The 22,844-nt window shown below is 58.7% G+C and overlaps 1 protein-coding gene across 1 annotated transcript; it reads right to left on the bottom strand.

The window, feature by feature from the left end:
- Positions 1-503: 503 nt before the first annotated feature.
- Positions 504-22,844, bottom strand: LOC104062983 (NAC-alpha domain-containing protein 1). The gene is made up of 10 exons (XM_054057902.1): positions 22,614-22,844; positions 11,187-15,045; positions 10,000-11,060; positions 5,843-6,070; positions 5,671-5,759; positions 5,497-5,580; positions 2,192-2,338; positions 1,005-1,136; positions 781-903; positions 504-665 (listed from the first exon to the last, which is right to left on the bottom strand). Exons 1-10 carry the CDS (start codon positions 22,648-22,650, stop codon positions 651-653), a joined length of 5,775 nt encoding a protein of 1,924 aa, XP_053913877.1. The 5' UTR covers positions 22,651-22,844; the 3' UTR covers positions 504-650.

The following is a 22,844-nucleotide window of genomic DNA, read 5'->3' as shown; positions in this document are numbered from 1 at the left end:
CACCCCCTTCTTCTTCTCCACCTCCTTCTCCAGACGTTCTCCAACCTCTTCACCTCCTTCTCAAGATGTTCTTCAACCCCTTCTTCCCCACCACCTTCTCCAGATGTTCTCCAACCCCATCCCCACCTTCTCCAGACGTTCTCCAACCCCATCCCCACCTTCTCCAGACCTTCTCCACCCCCATCCCCACCTTCTCCAGACGTTCTCCACCCCCATCCCCACCTTCTCCAGACGTTCTCCACCCCCTCAAGATCTTCCTTGGAGTGACAGACCCAAAACTGACCTCAGGATTCCAGGTGGGACCTCCCCACGTCCATCACATCCCACCACCCCTCAACCCCTTCCCCACTTTCTCCATCTCCGCTGCCCAGGAGATGCCTTCAATCCTTCTCCAACCCCTCCAGAACCAAAACCCCGGGGAGATCCGAAGCTGAAGGACCCCCATGGGGGTGAGAGACCTGAAGGGCCTCAACCCTGAGCTGAGGTCCCCCCCCAAGAAATGACCACGGGAGGAGGTCCTTTGCGATCCAAGTGATACGTGAGGCCTTTTATTGAGCGCTACAGACGCGGAAGAAGAAGAAGAAGATGAAGGTCCACCAAGAGGAACGACGGCGACGGAGGAGGAACTGTGCATGGATACAGAGGAACCGCTACATGGTCAACTCCTGCAGGAGAAACGGAGAAGAAGAACATGAAGGACACCTTCTAGAACCTCGTTTTTGAGGGGGAGGTCTTCACCGTGGTGGTGGTGGTGGTGGGTCTCCATCCCACCCAACTCACCATGATGGCGTTGACGATGTCGTTGTTGTTGTGGCGAAGCGCCCGGACGGCTTTGGGCCGCGAGACGTTGGCCTGAGCCATCACCAACTCGATGTCCCTCACCTCCAAGCCCGTCTCGTCCACCTGGCAACGGAGAGAGAAGATCGAGGAGGTCACCTCTCGATGGCCATCGAGGGAGCTCCTCCTTGCCAGGAGGAAACCCTGGAGGGGTTCTTCTGGGTCACCTCCTCGTCCTCTTCGCTCTCCTCTTTGATGGTGAGGGTGGGCGCCGTCTCGGTGATGAGGGCCGAGGGCTCCATGGGCACTTTGAACTTCTCGGCCGCCGCTTTGTGGACTTGTTGGGAGAGGTCCTCGATCTACGGAAGGCACCGAGGTCACCCACCCATCGCCAACAAGGCCGGAAGGTCTCCAACCCCTTCTTCTCCACCTCCTTCTTCAGATGTTCTCCAACCCCTTCTTCTCCACCTCCTTCTCCAGACCTTCTCCAACCCCTTCTCCACCTCCTTCTCCAGATGTTCTCCAACATCTTCCCCACCCCCTTCTCCTTCCCCACCTCCTTCTCCAGACCTTCTCCACCCCCTTCTTCCCCACCTCCTTCTCCAGACCTTCTCCACCCCCTTCTTCTCCCCCACCTCCTTCTCCAGATGTTCTCCAACCCCTTCTTCTCCCCACCTCCTTCTCCAGACCTTCTCCACCCCTTCTTCTTCTCCACCTCCTTCTCCAGACCTTCTCCACCCCCTTCTTCTTCCCCACCTCCTCCTCCAGACCTTCTCCACCCCCTTCTCCTTCCCCACCTCCTTCTCCAGACCTTCTCCACCCCCTTCTCCTTCTCCAGACCTTCTCCAGACCTTCTCCACCCCCTTCTCCTCCTCCAGACCTTCTCCACCCCTTCTCCTTCCCCACCTCCTCCTCCAGACCTTCTCCACCCCCTTCTTCTTCCCCACCTCCTCCTCCAGACCTTCTCCACCCCCTTCTTCTTCCCCACCTCCTCCTCCAGACCTTCTCCACCCCCTTCTTCTCCCCCACCTCCTCCTCCAGACCTTCTCCACCCCCTTCTTCTCCCCCACCTCCTTCTCCAGACCTTCTCCACCCCCTTCTTCTCCCCCACCTCCTTCTCCAGACCTTCTCCACCCCCTTCTTCTCCCCCACCTCCTTCTCCAGACCTTCTCCACCCCCTTCTTCTCCCCCACCACCTTCTCCAGACCTTCTCCAACCCCTTCTTCTCCCCCACCTCCATCTCCAGACCTTCTCCACCCCCTTCTTCTCCCCCACCTCCTTCTCCAGACCTTCTCCACAGCCCTTTCTCCCCCACCTCCTTCTCCAGACCTTCTCCAACCCCTTCTTCTCCCCCACCTCCTTCTCCAATCCAAAGATAGGACCTCCCTTTGGAGTCCCACCACCACCACCACACCTTGGCTTCTCCGAAGACGATGTAGATGTCGGACGCGGGACTCTTGAAGACGTCGGGTTTGGTGATGACGAAGAGGATGTTCTTGGATTTGCGGATGGTGATGCGGGTGACGCCGTGGATCTGCCGCAGCCCCAGCTTGGACATGGCCTGGAGAAAGGGTTGGAGGACACCACCGTGACCTCATGTCCTCCTTCTTTGCCGTCACCACATCCAAAGGAGTCCCCCAAAAAAAAGAGGGGCTCCAAACTTCCAGGAATGCCCCCAAAAAGCCCTCGGATAAATGGCAGAACTGAGGGTGGAGGACAACTTTAGGAGTCCCACCACAAGATGGGGGATCTCCCACCACCCCACCACCACCTAAAGGACCTTCTGGAGTGGGGGGGATCTGCCCCTCAACGCCCCAACGCTCATCCACCCCCAAAGCCTCGCACCACCCTGACCTCGGGATTCAACCAGGACCACCCCATGGATGGACTCCAGGATCTCAAAGGGTTTCTCCAACCAAGAGAATCCATCGGTCCGTGACCTGAACCCCACCTGGAGGCCCTCAACCCAAAGTCTCACACAACCAAGTGGTTCTATGGCCTCCAAAGCTCCTCCTGGAGACCCTCATCCAAAGGTCTTTCCCAACCAATCCATCCTATGACCTCCACAGCCCCACCTGGAGACCCTCATCCAAAGGTCTTTCCCAACCAATCCATCCTATGACCTCCAGAGCCCCACCTGGAGATCCCCAAACCAAAGTCTTTCCCAACCAATCCATTCTATGACCTCCAAAGCCCCACCTGGAGACCCCCAACTCAAGGACTCACCCATCCAAGTGGTTTTATCACTTCCAAAGCCCCACCTGGAGACCCTCAACCCAAAGTCTCACCCAACCAAGTGGTTCTATGACCTCCAGAGCCCCACCTGGAGACCCCCAACCCAAAGTCTTCCCCAACCAAGTGGCTCTATGACCTCCAAAGCTCCTCCTGGAGACCCTCATCCAAAGGTCTTTCCCAACCAATCCATCCTATGACCTCCAGAGCCCCACCTGGAGACACTCATCCAAAGGTCTTTCCCAACCAATCCATCCTATGACCTCCAGAGCCCCACCTGGAGACCCCCAACCAAAGGTCTTTACCAACCAAGTGGTTCTATGGCCTCCAGAGCCCCACCTGGAGACCCCCAAACCAAGGTCTCACCCAACCAATCCATTCTATGACCACCAGAGCCCCACCTGGAGACCCCCAACTCAAGGACTCACCCATCCAAGTGGTTTTATCACCTCCAAAGCCCCACCTGGAGACCCCCAACCCAAAGTCTTCCCCAACCAAGTGGTTCTATGGCCTCTAAAGCTCCACCTGGAGACCCTCATCCAAAGGTCTTTCCCAACCAATCCATTCTGTGACCTCCAAAACCCAACCTGGAGACCCCCAACTCAATGTCTTCCCCAACCAAGTGGTTCTATGACCTCTAAAGCTCCACCTGGAGACCCTCATCCAAAGGTCTTTCCCAACCAATCCATTCTGTGGCCTCCAAAGCCCCACCTGGAGACCCTCAACCCAAAGTCTTTCCCAACCAATCCATTCTATGACCTCCAAAGCCCCACCTGGAGACCCTCAACCAAAGGTCTCACCCAACCAATCCATTCTATGACCTCCAAAGCCCCACCCGGAGACCCTCAACCCAAAGTCTTCCCCAACCAAGTGGTTCCATGGCCTCCAAAGCCCCACCTGGAGACCCTCATCCAAAGGTCTTTCCCAACCAAGTGGTTCTATGACCTCCAGAGCCCCACCTGGAGACCCTCATCCAAAGGTCTTCCCCAACCAATCCATTCTATGGCCTCCAAAGCCCCACCTGGAGACCCTCATCCAAAGGTCTTTCCCAACCAATCCATTCTGTGGCCTCCAAAGCCCCACCTGGAGACCCTCATCCAAAGGTCTTTCCCAACCAATCCATTCTATGACCTCCAAAGCCCCACCTGGAGACCCTCAACCAAAGGTCTCACCCAACCAATCCATTCTATGACCTCCAAAGCCCCACCCGGAGACCCTCAACCCAAAGTCTTCCCCAACCAAGTGGTTCCATGGCCTCCAAAGCCCCACCTGGAGACCCTCATCCAAAGGTCTTTCCCAACCAAGTGGTTCTATGACCTCCAGAGCCCCACCTGGAGACCCTCATCCAAAGGTCTTCCCCAACCAATCCATTCTATGGCCTCCAAAGCCCCACCTGGAGACCCTCATCCAAAGGTCTTTCCCAACCAATCCATTCTGTGGCCTCCAAAGCCCCACCTGGAGACCCTCATCCAAAGGTCTTTCCCAACCAATCCATTCTATGACCTCCAAAGCCCCACCTGGAGACCCTCAACCCAAAGTCTTCCCCAACCAAGTGGTTCCATGGCCTCCAAAGCCCCACCTGGAGACCCTCATCCAAAGGTCTTTCCCAACCAATCCATCCTATGACCTCCAGAGCCCCACCTGGAGACCCTCAACCCAAAGTCTTTCCCAACCAATCCATTCTATGGCCTCCAAAGCTCCTCCTGGAGACCCTCATCCAAAGGTCTTTCCCAACCAATCCATTCTATGACCTCCACAGCCCCACCTGGAGACCCTCAACCTAAAGTCTTCCCCATCCAAGTGGTTCTATGATCTCCAAAGCCCCACCTGGAGACCCCCAACCCAAAGTCTTTCCCAACCAATCCATTCTATGGCCTCCAAAGCCCCACCTGGAAACCCCCAACTCAATGTCTTCCCCAACCAATCCATTCTATGACCTCCAAAGCCCCACCTGGAGACCCTCAACCCAAAGGTCATTCCCAACCAATCCATTCTATGGCCTCCAAAGCCCCACCTGGAGACCCTCATCCAAAGGTCTTCCCCAACCAATCCATTCTATGGCCTCCAAAGCCCCACCTGGAGACCCTCAACCAAAGGTCTTTCCCAACCAAGTGGTTCTATGACCTCTAAAGCTCCACCTGGAGACCCTCATCCAAAGGTCTTTCCCAACCAATCCATTCTGTGGCCTCCAAAGCCCCACCTGGAGACCCTCAACCCAAAGTCTTCCCCAACCAATCCATTCTATGACCTCCAAAGCCCCACCTGGAGACCCTCAACCCAAAGTCTTCCCCAACCAAGTGGCTCTATGACCTCCAGAGCTCCACCTGGAGACCCTCAACCCAAGATCTCACTCAACCAAGTATTCCTATGACCTCCAGAGCCCCATCTGGAGACCCTCATCCAAAGGTCTTCCCAACCAATCCATTCTATGACCTCCACAGCCCCACCTGGAGACCCCCAACCTCATCCGTGGGGGTCTCATCCCACCTTTCTGGCCTTCTTCTCGCTCCGGCTCTGCTTCGCTTTGCTGAAGGTCTCCTCCCCGGTGCCCAGCGAGTGGGTGAGCTGCGCCTGCCGGAGAGCGGTGGGTGAGGACCACTCTGGTCCCACCACACCGAGAGGTCCCCCCCTGACCAAAAATCAACCCCCCCCCCTCCCCACCTGGCTCTGGGTTGGTGGTGGCTCCGACCCTTCCGGTTCCTCCAACTCTGGGATGGACTCATCATTACTCTCCGACTCATTACAAGACCCTACGAGCCAAGAAGAGACCGAGGATGGAGATGGACAACCCCAAAACCACCTGAGGAACATCTGGAGGACCTTTATCCCTCACCTTTATGGTTGGCTTCGCAACGGCGAGGAGGTTGAGGTGGTTTTTCCGGGCGAAGAGGGACACCGGCAGCTTCTCGGAGGCGTTGGAGCTCCGGACACGGGTACGGAGCTTCCGTCTCGCTTGAGGAGCTCGAGTCCGACTGTAGGGAGCCTCGAGGTGGCCCTCGGCCGCTTGGACCACCCTGTCTGCCCCGAACCTCCTTCTCCTTGTGGGGAGAGGCCTGGGGGGCTGCCAAGGGGGGAGACAATGGGGTGAGCGGGTGGTGACCCCTCTGAGGACCTTCTGGGGGGTCCAACCCAACCTTCTCATCTCCATCATCCACCTCAGGAGCTCCTGAGCCCCACCAGAGGGTGATGGCCACCATGGTCCCATGGGGTGGGGTGGCTGTAGAGGGCCTGAGTTGGTGGTGGCCCCCAAAATCCCTTCTGTGGGGTCCAACCCAACCTTCTCATCTCCATCACCCACCCTGGAACCCCTAAAGAAGACCTCGTGTGGCCCCAAAACTCCTTCTGTGGGGTCAAACCCAACCTTCTCACCTCCATCATCAACCTCAGGACCTTCTGAGCCCCATCAAGAGGTGATGCCCACCATGGTCCCGTGGGGTGGGGTGGCTGTAGAGGGCCTGAGCTGCTGGTGGCCCCATAAGTCCCTTCTGTGGGGTCCAACCCAACCTTCTCACCTCCATCACCCACCCTGGAACCCCTAAAGAAGACCTCATGTGGCCCTCAAAACCACTTCTGTGGGGCCAAACCCATCCTGGTGACCCCATCACCCACCTGAGGACCTCCTGAACCCCACCAGCAGGTGATGCCCACCATGGTCCCATGGGGTGGGGTGGCTGTAGAGGACCTGAGCTGGTGGTGGCCCCCAAAATCCCTTCTATGGGGTCCAACCCAACCTTCTCACCTCCATCATCCAACTCAGGACCTCCTGAACCCCACCAGCGGGTGATGCCCACCATGGTCCCATGGGGTGAGGTGGCTCTGGAGGGTCAAAACCCCTTCAGTGGGGTCCAACCCAACCTTCTCATCTCCTTCACCCACCCTGGAACCCCTAAAGAAGACCTCTTGTGGCCCCTAAAACCCCTTCTGTGGGGCCAAACCCGTCCGGGTAACCCCATCACCCACCTCAGGACCTCCTGAACCCCACCAGTGGGTGATGCCCACCATGGTCCCATGGGGTGAGGTTGCTCTGGAGGGTCAAAACTCCTTCTATGGAGTCCAACCCAACCTTCTCACCTCCATCACCCACCCTGGAATCCCTAAAGAAGACCTCATGTGGCCCCAAAACTCCTTCTGTGGGGTCAAACCCAACCTTCTCACCTCCATCATCAACCTCAGGACCTCCTGAACCCCACCAGTGGGTGATGCCCACCATGGTCCCATGGGGTGAGGTGGCTCTGGAGGGTCAAAACCCCTTCTATGGAGTCCAACCCAACCTTCTCATCTCCATCACCCACCCTGGAACCCCTAAAGAAGACCTCGTGTGGCCCCAAAACCCCTTCTGTGGGGTCCAACCCAACCTGGTGACCCCATCACCCACCTCAGGACATCCTGAACCCCACCAATAGGTGATGCCCACCATGGTCCCATGCGGTGGGGTCACTGTGGAGGGTCAAAACCCCTTCTGTGGGGTCCAACCCAACCTTCTCATCTCCATCGCCCACCCTGGAACCCCTAAAGAAGACCTCGTGTGGCCCCAAAACCCCTTCTGTGGGGCCAAACCCAACCTTCTCACCTCCATCATCCACCTCAGGACCTCCTGAACCCCACCAATAGGTGATGCCCACCATGGTCCCATGGGGTGAGGTGGCGCTGGAGGGTCAAAACCCCTTCTGTGGGGTCAAACCCAACCTTCTCATCTCCATCACCCACCCTGGAACCCCTAAAGAAGACCTCATGTGGCCCTCAAAACCACTTCTGTGGGGCCAAACCCATCCTGGTGACCCCATCACCCACCTGAGGACCTCCTGAACCCCACCAGCAGGTGATGCCCACCATGGTCCCATGGGGTGGGGTGGCTGTAGAGGACCTGAGCTGGTGGTGGCCCCCAAAATCCCTTCTATGGGGTCCAACCCAACCTTCTCACCTCCATCATCCAACTCAGGACCTCCTGAACCCCACCAGCGGGTGATGCCCACCATGGTCCCATGGGGTGGGGTTGCTCTGGAGGGTCAAAACCCCTTCAGTGGGGTCCAACCCAACCTTCTCATCTCCTTCACCCACCCTGGAACCCCTAAAGAAGACCTCTTGTGGCCCCTAAAACCCCTTCTGTGGGGCCAAACCCGTCCTGGTGACCCCATCACCCACCTCAGGACCTCCTGAACCCCACCAGTGGGTGATGCCCACCATGGTCCCATGGGGTGAGGTGGCTCTGGAGGGTCAAAACTCCTTCTATGGAGTCCAACCCAACCTTCTCACCTCCATCACCCACCCTGGAATCCCTAAAGAAGACCTCATGTGGCCCCAAAACTCCTTCTGTGGGGCCAAACCCACCCTGGTGACCCCATCACCCACCTGAGGACCTTCTGAGCCCCACCAAGAGGTGATGCCCACCATGGTCCCATGGGGTGAGGTGGCTCTGGAGGGTCAAAACCCCTTCTGTGGGGTCCAACCCAACCTTCTCACCTCCATCACCCACCCTGGAACCCCTAAAGAAGACCTCGTGTGGCCCCAAAACCGCTTCTGTGGGGCCAAACCCATCCTGGTGACCCCATCACCCACCTGAGGACCTCCTGAATCCCACCAATAGGTGATGCCCACCATGGTCCCATGGGGTGAGGTGGCTCTGGAGGGTCAAAACCCCTTCTGTGGGGTCCAACCCAACCTTCTCACCTCCATCACCCACCCTGGAACCCCTAAAGAAGACCTCGTGTGGCCCTCAAAACCCCTTCTGTGGGGCCAAACCCATCCTGGTGACCCCATCACCCACCTGAGGACCTCCTGAACCCCACCAAGAGGTGATGCCCACCATCGTCCCATGAGGTGGGGTCACTGTGGAGGGTCAAAACCCCTTCTGTGGGGTCCAACCCAACCTTCTCACCTCCATCATCCAACTCAGGACCTCCTGAACCCCACCAGCGGGTGATGCCCACCATGGTCCCATGGGGTGAGGTGGCTCTGGAGGGTCAAAACCCCTTCTGTGTGGTCCAACCCAACCTTCTCACCTCCTTCACCCACCCTGGAACCCCTAAAGAAGACCTCGTGTGGCCCCAAAACCCCTTTTGTGGGGCCAAACCCAACCTGGTGACCCCATCACCCACCTGAGGGCCTCCTGAACCCCACCAATAGGTGATGCCCACCATGGTCCCATGGGGTGAGGTCACTGTGGAGGGTCAAAACCCCTTCTGTGGGGTCCAACCCAACCTTCTCATTTCCTTCACCCACCCTGGAACCCCTAAAGAAGACCTCTTGTGGCCCCTAAAACCCCTTCTGTGGGGCCAAACCCATCCTGGTGACCCCATCACCCACCTCAGGACCTCCTGAACCCCACCAAGAGGTGATGCCCACCATGGTCCCATGAGGTGGGGTCACTGTGGAGGGTCAAAACCCCTTCTGTGGGGTCCAACCCAACCTTCTCACCTCCATCACCCACCCTGGAACCCCTAAAGAAGACCTCGTGTGGACCTCAAAACCACTTCTGTGGGGTCAAACCCATCCTGGTGACCCCATCACCCACCTGAGGACCTCCTGAACCCCACCAGTGGGTGATGCCCACCATGGTCCCATGGGGTGGGGTCGCTGTGGAGGGTCAAAACTCCTTCTATGGAGTCCAACCCAACCTTCTCATCTCCATCACCCACTCTGGAACCTCTAAAGAAGACCTCGTGTGGCCCTCAAAACCCCTTCTGTGGGGCCAAACCCATCCTGGTGACCCCATCACCCACCTGAGGACCTCCTGAACCCCACCAAGAGGTGATGTCCACCATGGTCCCATGGGGTGGGGTGGCTGTAGAGGGTCAAAACCCCTTCTGTGGGGTCCAACCCAACCTTCTCACCTCCTTCACCCACCCTGGAACCCCTAAAGAAGACCTCTTGTGGCCCTCAAAACCCCTTCTGTGGGGCCAAACCCATCCTGGTGACCCCATCACCCACCTGAGGACCTCCTGAACCCCACCAGCGGGCGATGCCCACCTCCGCCCTTGGGTTGGCTCTTACCCTCGAGGTGTTTCCTGGAGGACAGAGGGACCGACGGCCGCTCTTTGCCCACGGGAAGCCCTGAGGTGTCCTGGTGGCCACGGTTGGGTTCGGGACCCGGCGATGTCACCGCGGTGGTGGTGGTGGCGCGAGGAGGCACTTGGCTGAATTTGGGGAGCAGAGGACAAGGGAGAACTTGGGGTTCTTCCAGAACGAGTTTGGGGCTGGACTTGACCCCCACCATCACCTCCTTCTCCTCCTCCTCGAGAGGTTCTGAGGGCTTCTTGAGGGGGTTTGGAGGACCTCCCTCAAGTAGGACTTTGGCATCGCTTTCTCCTACGGTTTCGTGGTCCACCTGAGGATTTGGAGGTTCCTCGGTGGTTCCATCACCGGAAGGACTTTGGGGGAGCTCTGGTGGCATCTCAGGGGCTTTGGGAAGGAGGCGGGAGGTCGGTAGGTCCCCAAAGGACCCCCGCAGCATGGCGGTGACCTCCTGCCGGGCTTCTCCGCTCTCCAAAAAGGCACCGGGTGGTTGGAGAAGTTCTTGAGGTGTCGCGGGGACCCCCACGTAGACCTCCTGCTGGGAGGCGGTGAAGACCAACGGAGGGGCGGCAGGAGGTGAGGTGGGCAAGCAGAGGGCCAGGCAGCGGCGGGCAGCGTCCTCCTCCTCCTCATCATCATCATCTCCAGAAGATGGTGGAGGTCTCCAGGTGGTGGTGGTGGTGGTGGTGGTCACCTCCCCAGCGCTGTCCTCGGGGGCCGTGAAGAAACTGGAGTCGGTGCGGGAACGGGAGGTGTCCAAAAGCTCCGGAGATGATTCCTCCTCGGTGGTGGTGGTGGTGGTGTCCCACTCTTCAGGGGTGTCATCCATGTCCCTCATGGGTTGTGTCATCGGCACTCGGTCCATCGGATCTCCTGGTGGCTCCAGGGATGAGGAGGTCGTCCCATCCATCGGCTCCTCAGTGGGGTCATGGGAGGACGCAGCCGGTGGTGGTGGTGGTGGTGGAGATGGTGCCGTGACATCATCCAGGGGGGTGGGTGTCACCGATGGTGACAGGTCTGGGTTGGTGGCCACCATGTCCAGCTCTTCTGGTGGCCGTGGTGTGGGTAATGGTGCCCTATCTACCTTGGTGGCCACCATGTCCAGCTCTTCTGGTGGCCGTGGTGTGGGTGATGGTGCCCTATCTACCTTGGTGGCCACCATGTCCTGCTCTTCTGGTGGCCGTGGTGCCACATCTGCCTTGGTGGCCACCACGTCCAGCTCTTCTGGTGGCCGTGGTGCCACATCTACCTTGGTGGCCACCACGTCCAGCTCTTCTGGTGGCCGTGGTGCCACATCTACCTTGGTGGCCACCACATCCAGCTCTTCTGGTGGCCGTGGTGTGGGTGATGGTGGCCTATCTACCTTGGTGGCCACCATGTCCAGCTCTTCTGGTGGCCGTGGTGTGGGTGATGGTGGCCTATCTACCTTGGTGGCCACCACGTCCAGCTCTTCTGGTGGCCGTGGTGTGGGTGATGGTGGCCTATCTACCTTGGTGGCCACCACGTCCAGCTCTTCTGGTGGCCGTGGTGCCACATCTACCTTGGTGGCCACCATGTCCAGCTCTTCTGGTGGCTGTGGTGCCACATCTACCTTGGTGGCCACCGTGTCCAGCTCTTCTGGTGGCCTTGGTGTGGGTGATGGTGGTCTATCTACCTTGGTGGCCACCACGTCCAGCTCTTCTGGTGGCCGTGGTGTGGGTGATGGTGCCCCATCTAGGTTGGTGGCCACCATGTTGAGCTCTTCTGGTGGCCGTGGTGTGGGTGATGGTGCCCTATCTACCTTGGTGGCCACCATGTCCTGCTCTTCTGGTGGCCGTGGTGCCACATCTACCTTGGTGGCCACCACATCCAGCTCTTCTGGTGGCCTGGGTGTCGCTGATGGCGTCATGTCAGGGTTGGTGGCCACCACGTCCAGCTCTTCTGGTGGCCCATGTGTCTTTAATAGTGATGGGTCAAGGCTGGTGGCCACCACATCCAGCTCTTCTGGTGGCCTGGGTGTCACCGATGGTTCCAGGTCCAAGTTGGTGGCCATCACGTCCAGCTCTTCTGGTGGCCGTGGTGCGGGTGATGGTGGCCTATCTACCTTGGTGGCCACCATGTCCTGCTCTTCTGGTGGCCGTGGTGCCACATCTACCTTGGTGGCCACCACGTCCTGCTCTTCTGGTGGCCGTGGTGCCACATCTACCTTGGTGGCCACCACGTCCTGCTCTTCTGGTGGCCGTGGTGCCACATCTACCTTGGTGGCCACCACATCCAGCTCTTCTGGTGGCCGTGGTGCCACATCTGCCTTGGTGGCCACCACATCCAGCTCTTCTGGTGGCCTGGGTGTCTCCAATGGCACCAACTCCGCGTTGGTGGCCACGGTGTCCGGCTCATCTGAAGGTCTTGAGGTCACCAACGATGCCACGCTGGAGGCTGTGAGATCCCTCTCATCTGAAGCTCTTGAGGTCACCAACGATGTCAAGTTGGTGGCCACAGTGTCCGGCTCATCTGGAGGGCTTGAGGTCACCAATGATGCTGAGTTGGTGGCTCTGAGATCCGTCTCATCTGAAGCTCTTGAGGTCTCCAATGATGCCACGCTGGAGGCTGTGAGATCCGTCTCTTCTGGAGGACTTGAGGTCTCCAACGATGTCAAGTTGGTGGCTGTGAGATCCATCTCATCTGAAGGACTTGAGGTCACCAATGATGTCAAATTGGTGGCCATGGTGTCCGGTTCATCTGAAGGTCTTGAGGTCACCAACGATGCCACACTGGAGGCTCTGAGATCCGTCTCATCTGAAGGTCTTGAGGTCTCCAATGATGCCAAGTTGGTGGCTGTGAGATCCATCTCTTCTGAAGGTCTTGAGGTCACCAACGATGCCAAGTTGGTGGCCATGGTGTCCGGCTCATCTGAAGCTCTTGATGTCACCAATGATGTGAAGTTGGTGGCCACAGTGTCTGGTTCATCTGAAGGTCTTGAGGTCACCAATGATGCCACACTGGAGGCTCTGAGATCCGTCTCATCTGGAGGACTTGAGGTCACCAACGATGCCACATTGGTGGCTGTGAGATCCATCTCTTCTGGAGGTCTTGAGGTCACCAACGATGCCACACCGGAGGCTCTGAGATCCATCTCATCTGAAGCTCTTGAGGTCACCAACGATGCCACGTTGGAGGCCACGGTGTCCCTCTCATCTGAAGCTCTTGAGGTGACCGCTGGCACCAGGCTGGTGGCCACGCTGTCCTGCTCACCCACCAGATGAGGCTCAGAGGTCACCACATCCACCTCATCGTGACCATCGACGGCCGTTGGCTCCACCCCTCCCGTTCTCATGGTGTGAAGCTCATGGTCACCATCCCCATGGCCGCCCTGGGTCTCGCCGGTGGCCGGTGTCACCTCCTCCCGCCGCGGTCCGTTGGCTTTGGTGGCTCCGGTCTCCTCGGAGCAGAGGAGGACGGGTGGTGAGAGGACACTGCCGCTCCCCACCAGCTCCACGGTGGGTTCCTCTCCTGGTTCCTCCATGCTGGAACCACCCTTCACCACCAGCTCCTTCTCAGCCCCGGATGTCTCCTCCAGGAGCTGGAGATGCTCCGGTGGGACACGACGCTCCAAGACCGAAGTCTCCTCCAGCTCCGAGGAGGATGAAGTGAGGAAGATCTCATCATCTCCCTCCACCCCACCTTCTCCAGAAGGTGGCATCTCCCCACCTTCCACCACCTCCATCCCATCATCCATCCGCTCCACGCCGACGTCCTCCCCGCCGGCCACCACACTCCCCGCTTCCTCCCAGCGATGGCGCCCAGGAGAACCTTCCGGAGAACCGCAACCGCTCAAAGCCATCCCGGCGTGAAGATGAAGCTCAATGCCACCATGGCTGGTGGCCCCAGGTCCTGCTTCGGTGGCCACCGCGTGGCGCTCGGTGCCGTAGAGCCGTTCGTCCTCTTCACCGTCGTAAGCGGCCGAATCGGAGGACGCCGAAGTGTCATCGCGGAAAGCGAAGGATTCGTCCACCCCTTCGGTGATGGAGGTCTCCGACAATGAGTGAAGGAAGGAAGCTGAGGTGCTACCACCTTCTTCTTCTTCTCCTTCTTCTTCTTCTTCTTCTTCTTCCTCACCGGAAAGCGGCAACGGAGCGATCTCCACCGCTTCTGCTTGGAAGAGCAAACTGCCCCGGAAGGGCAAAAGCGCCGCCGGGATTAAGTCCACACCTCCTGAGACCTCCCAATCTTCTTCATCTTCATCATCATCATCTTCTTCTGGTGTCTGTCCATCCTCCTCATCCTCCTCATCCTCACCACCTCCTGGTGGTGCGAAGGGTCCATCTTCCTCCTCATCTTCACCGGCGAAGGTTGAAGGATCTTCCAAAGAGGTGGGAAAGGCGGCGGTGGATCTCAGGAAGCTTTGGGTTTCAACCATGGCTTCGGTTTCAACCATGGCTTCGGTTTCAACCATGGCTTCGGTTTCAACCATGGCTTCAGTTTCAACCATGGCTTCGGTTTCTCCTAAACCTTCAGCCTCGGCCACCAGGTTTGGAGAAGACGACGGAGAAGTGCTGGCGGTGCCGGAAGAAGTCCAACTACCTCCTTCGGCCGTCATGTAGGACCCGGAAGGAGACGTCGGTGGTGAGAAGAGCCCTTCGCTTTCTCCATCCGTTTGCTCGTCAACTTGGGACAACCTGGAGCTTCCCACTCGGATCGGGGTGGAAGGGGCGGTGAAGAAGAGATCAGGATCCACCATGGTGGTGGTGGTGGTGGTGGTGGTGGATCTCGCCGGGGTGGTTTCGGCCGTTTGGAGGTGGTGGTGGAGGAGGTGGTGGTGGTGGTGGTGGTGATGGTGGTGGTGGTCATCTTTGGTGGGCGCGGGGAAAGGACAAGGCACGGCAGGAGGACACGAAGCTCCTCGGAGCTCCGGAGGGGTGGTGGAATGGGTCTCCTCGCCCATGACGATGCGGGTGTCCAAGGGGGCGGTGGCAGTGGGGCCGAGGTCGCAGCTGGCACCTTCGGGCTGGGGACGAGTCTCCTCCTTGGCCGGCGGCGAGGGGGGCGCTGCGGGGGGGGGGGAGAAAAAGGGGGGACATCACCTCCTCAGCACCAGGAGAACCCCAAGAGATCAGCAGCCCACCACGAGGCTCCCATGGAGCCCACCAGGATGCTCTCCTGATGATCTCATGGACCATGGAGGCCATCAGGATGCTCTCATGGACCATGGAGCCCACCAGGATGCTCTCCTGATGATCTCATGGACCATGGAGCCCACCAGGATGCTCTCATGATGCTCCCATGGACCATGGAGCCCATCAGGATGCTCTCATGGACCATGGAGCCCACCAAAACCTTCTTGAATGACCCCAAACCCAACCTCAAACTCCCCTTGAGGGACCCCAAAACCAACCCCAAACCCCCCTTGAGGGACCTCAACTCCAACGCCCCCTTGAGGGACCCCAAAACCAACCCCAAACCCCCTTTGAGGGACACCAAAACCAACCCCAAACCCCCTTTGAGGGACCCCAAAACCAACCCCAAACTGCTCGTGAGGTACCCCAAAACCTTCTTGAATGACCCCCAAACCAACCCCAAAATCCCCTTAAGGGACCCCAAAACCTTCTCAAATGACCCCAAAACCAACCCCAAACCCCTCTTGAAGGACCCCAAAACCTTCTCGAATGACCCCAAAACCAACACCAAAATCGCCTTCAGGGACCCCAAACCCCCCTTGAGGGACCCCAAAACCTTCTTGAATGACCCCTAAACCCCCCTTGAGGACCCCCAAAACCAACCCCAAACCCTCTTGAGGACCCCAAAACCTTCTCGAATGACCCCAAAACCAACCTCAAAACCCCCTGAGGGACCCCAAAACCTTCTTGAAGGACCCCAAAACCAACCCCCAAATCCCCTTAAGGGACCTCAAACCCTCCTTGAGGGACCCCAAAACCTTCTCGAATGACCCCAAAACCAACCCCAAACCCCACTGAGGAACCCCAAAACCAACCCCAAAATCCCCTTAAGGGACCCCAAAAACTTCTTGAAGGACCCCAAAACCAACCCCAAAATCCCCTGAGGGACCCCAAAACCTTCTCAAATGACCCCAAAACCAACCCCAAAGCCCCCTTGAGAGACCCCAAAAACCAACCTCAAAGCCTCCTTGAGGGACCCCAAAACCCTCTCGAATGACCCCAAAACCAACCCCAAAATCCCCCTGAGGGACCCCAAAACCAACCCCAAACCACTCGTGAGTGACCCCAAAACCTTCTTGAAGGACCCCAAAACCACCCCCAAAATCCCCTGAGGGACCCCAAAACCTCCTTGAATGACCCCAAAACCAACCCCAAACCCCCTGAGGGACCCCAAAACCAACCCCAAAATCCCCTTCAGGGACCCCAAAACCCCCTTGAGGAACCCCAAAACCTTCTCGAATGACCCCAAAACCAACCCCAAACTCCCCTGAGGGACCCCAAAACCAACCCCAAAATTCCCTTAAGGGACCCCAAAACCTTCTTGAATGACCCCTAAACCCCCCTTGAGGAGCCCCAAAACCAACACCAAACCCCCTTGAGGGACCCCAAAACCTTCTCGAATGACCCCAAAACCAACCTCAAAATCGCCTTAAGGGACCCCAAAACCAACCCCAAAACCCCCTTGAAGAACCCCAAAACCAACCTCAAGCCCCCCCATGGTCAAAAGGGGGTGAATCCAACCCCCTCCCCACTCCAGACACCCCAAAACCACCTTGAGGGGCCCCAAAACCAACCTCAAGACCCCCAAGAAGGAGCTCCAAGGCCACCCATGCATTGAGTTTGGGGGGTCTCAGCTCCCCAAAGGCCAAAAGGGGGTGAATCCAACCCCCTCCCCACCCCCAGACACACCAAAAACCCCTTGAGGAACCCCAAAACCAACCTCAAACCTTCTTGAAGGACCCCAAAACCAACATCAAAACCCCTTGAGGGACCCCAAAACCACTCCTAAGACCCCCAACCCCTTACAGTGTCCCCCAGCAAGAAGCTCCAAACCCACCCATGCATTGAGTTTGGGGGTTCTCTGCTCCCCAAAGGCCAAAAGGGAGCGAATCCAAACCCTTTCCCACCCCAGACACCCCAAAACCACCTTGAGGAACCCCCAAAACCAACCTCAAGACCCCCAACAAGTACCTCCAAGCCCACCCATGCGCTGAGTTTGAGGGTTCTCAGCCCCACCACAGCCAAGAGGGCATGAACGCAACCCCCTCCCACCCCAGACACCCCAAAACTCCCTTGAGGGACCCCAAAAATGACCTTGAGTGACCCCAAAAACCGACACCAAAACCATGAAGGACCTCAAAAATGAAGATCAAAATCCCTTGAGGGAACCCCAAAACCACCCCCAATCCCTTACAGTGTCCCCCAGCCAACAGCTCCAACCCCTTCCATACACTGAGTTTGGGGGTTCTCAGCCCCCCCATGGTCAAAAGAGGGTGAAACCAACCCCCTCCCCACCACAGACACCCCAAAACCACCTTGAGGGGCCTCAGCCCCCCAAAAAAAGCTCCCCAAAACCCCCCAACCCCTTACAGTGTCCCCCAGCAAGAAGCTCCAAACCCTTCCATGCACTGAGTTTGGGGGTTCTCAGCCCCCCTATGGCCAAAGAGGGGTGAATCCAACCCACTCCCCACCCCAGAAACCCCTTGAGGGACCCCAAAACCTGCCTCAAACCTTCTTGAAGGACCCCAAAACCAACATCAAAACCCCTTGAGGGACCCCAAAACCACTCCTAAGACCCCCAACTCCTACAGTGTCCCCCAGCAAGAAGCTCCAAACCCTTCCATGCACTGAGTTTGGGGGTTCTCAGCCCCCCCATGGTCGAAAGGGGGTGAATCCAACCCCTTTCCCACCCTAGACACCCCAAAATCACCTTGAGGGACCCCAAAAACCCCCAGAAGACCCCCAATTCCTTCAGTGTCCCCCAGCAAGGAGCTCCAAGCCCACCCATGCACTGAGTTTGGGGGTTCTCAGCCCCCCCATGGCCAAAAGGGGGTGAATCCAACCCCCTCCCCACCCCAGACACCCCCAAACTACCCTGAGGGACCCCCAAACCCCCTTACCTGCCCCTCCTAGAGACAAATCCATGGGGGAGAAGAGCCGGGAACCCACCAGGTCCCACCAAACCCAGCAGAAGCAGTGGCCCCCAGGTGGGGGCTTTATAGGGGAGGGGGCGGGGCTTGGGGGGGGGCTGCTGGGAGTGGGCGGGGCCTCACTGGGGTTTATAAGGACCCCCCAAAAATATTGCATCCCCCCAAAACACATAAAGGGCTCATTTCTATCACCAAAAGAAGACTTTTGGGGAAGTGTTTTTGCTCCTTATGGCACAGAGGGGGTTAATTTTGGGGGGGAACCCCATTGGGGGGGGTCCTGGGGGCTGAGGATCCCCAAAATTGTCATGGGGGGGTGCTGGAACCGTCTTATCTCTGCCCCCTAAGAGGGTTTTGGGGTTCCCCCCCAGCTCAGAGCCCCCCAAGTTCCGTAGTAGGGAGTTCTGGGACCCATTATCTCTGTCCCCCAGTGGGTTTTGGGGTCCCCCCAGCTCAGACCCCCCCAAATTGCCACACTGAGGGGTACTTGGACCCCTTAACTCTGCCCCCCCCAGGAGGATTTGGGGGTCCCCCAGCTCAGACCCCCCCAAACTGCCACCCTGGGGAGTGCTGGGACCCCCCCTTAACTCTGCCTCTCAGCGGGTTTTAGGGTTTCCCCAGCTCAGAACCCCCCAAAATGCAACACTGGGGGGTGCTGGGACCCTTTAACTCTGTCCCCCACGAGGATGTGGGTATCCCCCAGCTCAGAACCCCCCAAAATGCCACCTTGGGGAGCGCTTGGACCCCCTTAACTCTGCTCCCTAAGCAGGATTTGGGGGTCTCCCCAGCTCAGAACCCCCCAAAATGCCACACTGAGGGGTACTTGGACCCCTTAACTCTGCCCCCCCCAGGAGGATTTGGGGGTCCCCCAGCTCAGAACCCCCCAAACTGCCACACTGAGGGATTCTGGGACCCCTTGACTCTGTTCCTCAATGGGTTTTGGGGACTCCCCAGCTCAGACACCCCCCAAACTGCCACACTGAGAGGTACTTGGACCCCTTAACTCTGCCCCCCCAGGAGGATTTGGGGGTTCCCCAGTTCAGAACCCCCCAAATTGCCACACTGAGGGGTACTTGGACCCCTTAACTCTGCCCCCCCCAGGAGGATTTGGGGGTACCCCAGCTCAGAACCCCCCAAAATGCCACACTGGAGGGTACTTGGACCCCTTAACTCTGCCCCCCCCAGGAGGATTTGGGGTCCCCCCAGCTCAGAACCCCCCAAATTGCCACACTGAGGGATGCTGGGACCCCGTAACTCTGCCCCCCAGGTGAGTTTTGGGGTCCCCCCCACCTTCCCCCCTTGTACCACATTAGGAGGTGCTGACACCTACTTAATTCAGACCCTCAGGTTGTTTTGGGGTCCCCCCAGTTCAGACCCCCCCCAAATTACCACATTAGGGGGTACTGGGACCCCTTAACTCTGCCCCGCCCCCCCCCCCCGGGCTGTTTTGGGGTCCCCTTTGCTGCCTTTGGTGGGAGGGGAAGACCTGATCTCCCCTTTTTTGGCTGCCCCCCACCTCCCAATCCGGCTCCTGGGGGGAAACTGAGGCACGGGGGGCACCAGAAACACCCACCCCCCCCCCCAATTGTCCCTGAGCCCACACGGGGTGACCTTGGGCTGTGCCTCAGTTTCCCCAAGCGGAGCTCCCTATGGAGGGGGCTGGAATGGATCTTGGGGGGGAAGGGCCGGGATGGATCTGGGGGGGCTCTGCCGGGGGGGGGTCCTGTTTAGGGGTGGGGGGTGGGGAGGGGGGGGGGAGGGGCTGCCACATCGGGAGCTCCTCAAGGTGTCCCCAAAGTCACCTCCCGCCTCGCCCTGACGTGCCGGGAACGGAGGCTCTTGGTGGCCTCCATCCCTCCCTCTCCGTCCCCGGGGCCCCGAATCTTCCAGCCCCACATCCCTCCATCCCTGTATCCCACATCCCTCTATCCCACCCCACATCCCTCCATCCCTGTATCCCACATCCCTCCATCCCTGCAGCCCCACATCCCTCCATCCCTGTATCCCACATCCCTCCATCCCTGCAGCCCCACATCCCTCCATCCCTGTATCCCAAATCCCTGCAGCCCCACATCCCTCCATCCCTGTATCCCACATCCCTGCAGCCCCACATCCCTCTATCCCTGTATCCCACATCCTCCATCCCTGTATCCCACATCCCTCCATCCCTGCAGCCCCACATCCCTCCATCCCTGTATCCCACATCCCTCCATCCCTGCAGCCCCACATCCCTCCATCCCTGTATCCCAAATCCCTGCAGCCCCACATCCCTCCATCCCTGTATCCCACATCCCTGCAGCCCCACATCCCTCTATCCCACCCCATATCCCTCCATCCCTGTATCCCACATCCCTGCAGCCCCACATCCCTCTATCCCACCCCATATCCCTCCATCCCTGTATCCCACAACCCTACAGCCCCACATCCCTCCATCCCACCCCACATCCCTCCATCCCTATATCCCATATCCCTCCATCCCTGTATCCCACATCCCTGCAGCCCCACATCCCTCTATCCCACCCCACATCCCTCCATCCCTATATCCCATATCCCTCCATCCCTGTATCCCTCCATCCCTGCAGCCCCACATCCCTCCATCCCACCCCACATCCCTCCATCCCTATATCCCACATCCCTCCATCCCTGTATCCCACATCCCTGCAGCCCCACATCCCTCCATCCCACCCCATATCCCTCCATCCCTGTATCCCACATCCCTGCAGCCCCACATCCCTCCATCCCACCCCACACCCCTCCATCCCTATATCCCACATCCCTCCATCCCTGTATCCCACATCCCTGCAGCCCCACATCCCTCCATCCCACCCCATATCCCTCCATCCCTATATCCCATATCCCTCCATCCCTGTATCCCACATCCCTGCAGCCCCACATCCCTCCATTCCTGCACCCCACATCCCTCCATCCCTATATCCCATATCCCTCCATCCCTGTATCCCACATCCCGGCAGCCCCACATCCCTCTATCCCACCCCACATCCCTCCATCCCTATATCCCACATCCCTCCATCCCTGTATCCCACATCCCTGCAGCCCCACATCCCTCCATCCCTGCGTCCCACATCCTTCGTCCCCACATCCGTCTTCTCTCCATGCTGCATCCCTGTATTCCATGTCCTTCCATCCCCACCCCCTGCAGCCCTCCCGGCCTTCGTCCTTCCATCCTTCCATCCCCACATCCTTCCGTGTCCCCATCCCCTTCCATCCCTGTATCCCTCGCCCCTGCATCCCTCGATCCCGCACCCCTCACCTCTCCATCCTCACATCCCTCCATCCTCACATCCCTCCATCCCTGAATCCCTGCATCCCTCACCTCTCCATCCTCACATCCCTCCATCCCTGAATCCCTGCATCCCTCACCTCTCTATCCTCACATCCCTCCATCCCCACATCCCTCCATCCCCACATCCCTCCATCATTGCATTCCCTCTATCCCTCACCCCTCCATCCCTGTATCCCCTCATCCCTCCATTCCTGTATTCCCTGGCCCCTCATCCCGCTATCCCTCATCCCTCCAGCCCCTCACCCCACATCCCACAACCCCTTACCCCTCCATCCCTGTATCCCTCCATCCCCGTATTCCCTATTTCTTCACCCCTCCATCGCTGTATCCCTCTATCTCTCTATTCCCTATTCCCTCACCCCTCCATCTCTGTATCCCTCCATCCCTGTATTCCCTATTCCCTCACCCCTCCATCTCTGTAACCTTCTATCCCCTCACCCCTCCATCCCTGTGTCCCTCTGTCCCCTCATCCCTCCATTCCCTATTCCTTCATCCCTCCATCCCTGTATCCCCTCTATCCCTCCATCCCCTCTATCCCCTCCATCCCCTCCATCTCTGTATCCCCTCCATCCCCTCCATCCTTGTATCCCCTCCATCCCCTCCATCCCTCCATCCCTGTATCCCTGTATCCTTCCATCTGCTCCATCCCTCCATCCCCTCTATCCCCTCCATCCCCTCTATCCCCTCCATCCCTGTATCCCCTCCATCCCCTCTATCCCCTCCATCCCTGTATCCCTGTATCCCCTCCATCCCCTGTATCCCCTCTATCCCTCTATTCCCTCCATCCCTGTATCCCCTCCATCCCCTGTATCCCTCCTCCATCCCCTCTATCCCCTCCATCCCTCCCTGTATCCCTCTATCCCTCTATCCCTGTATCCCTCCTCTATTCCTGTATCCCGCCCTGTATCCCCTCTATCCCCTCCATCCCTCTATCCCCTCCATCCCTGTATCCCTCCTCTATCCCTGTATCCCTCTATCCCCTCCATCCCCTCCATCCCCTGTATCCCTCCCTGTATCCCTCCTCTATTCCTGTATCCCTCCCTGTATCCCCTCTATCCCTGTATCCCCTCTATCCCTGTATCCCCTCCATCCCCTCTATCCCCTCCCTCCCTATATCCCCTCCATCCCCTCCCTCCCTGTATCTCTCCCTCTATCCCCGTATCCCCGTATCCCCTCTATCCCCGTATCCCCCGGTCCTGCGGCCCTCACCCTGCTCGGGCTCTCGGGTCCTCCCGCTCTCCTCCATCGCCGACGGCTCCTCCGGGCGCGGCGGCCCCGGTGGCCACCGACCCCCCCGAGTTGGCCACCGGCCCGCGCCGAGGGGGGGGGGGGGAGGGGCGGCGGCGGTGATGTCAGCGGGAACGGAGCCCTCCCCTCCCCCTCCCTCCGTCTCTCCCTCTGTTTCTCTCTCTCTCTCTCTCCGCCTTTTCTTTCTCTCCA

This window comes from Cuculus canorus, chromosome 2 (assembly GCF_017976375.1).
Source record: "Cuculus canorus isolate bCucCan1 chromosome 2, bCucCan1.pri, whole genome shotgun sequence".
Lineage (NCBI taxonomy): Eukaryota > Metazoa > Chordata > Aves > Cuculiformes > Cuculidae > Cuculus > Cuculus canorus.
The sequence above is the reverse complement of the archived record's forward strand: the minus strand, read 5'-3'. Positions and strand labels throughout refer to the sequence as shown.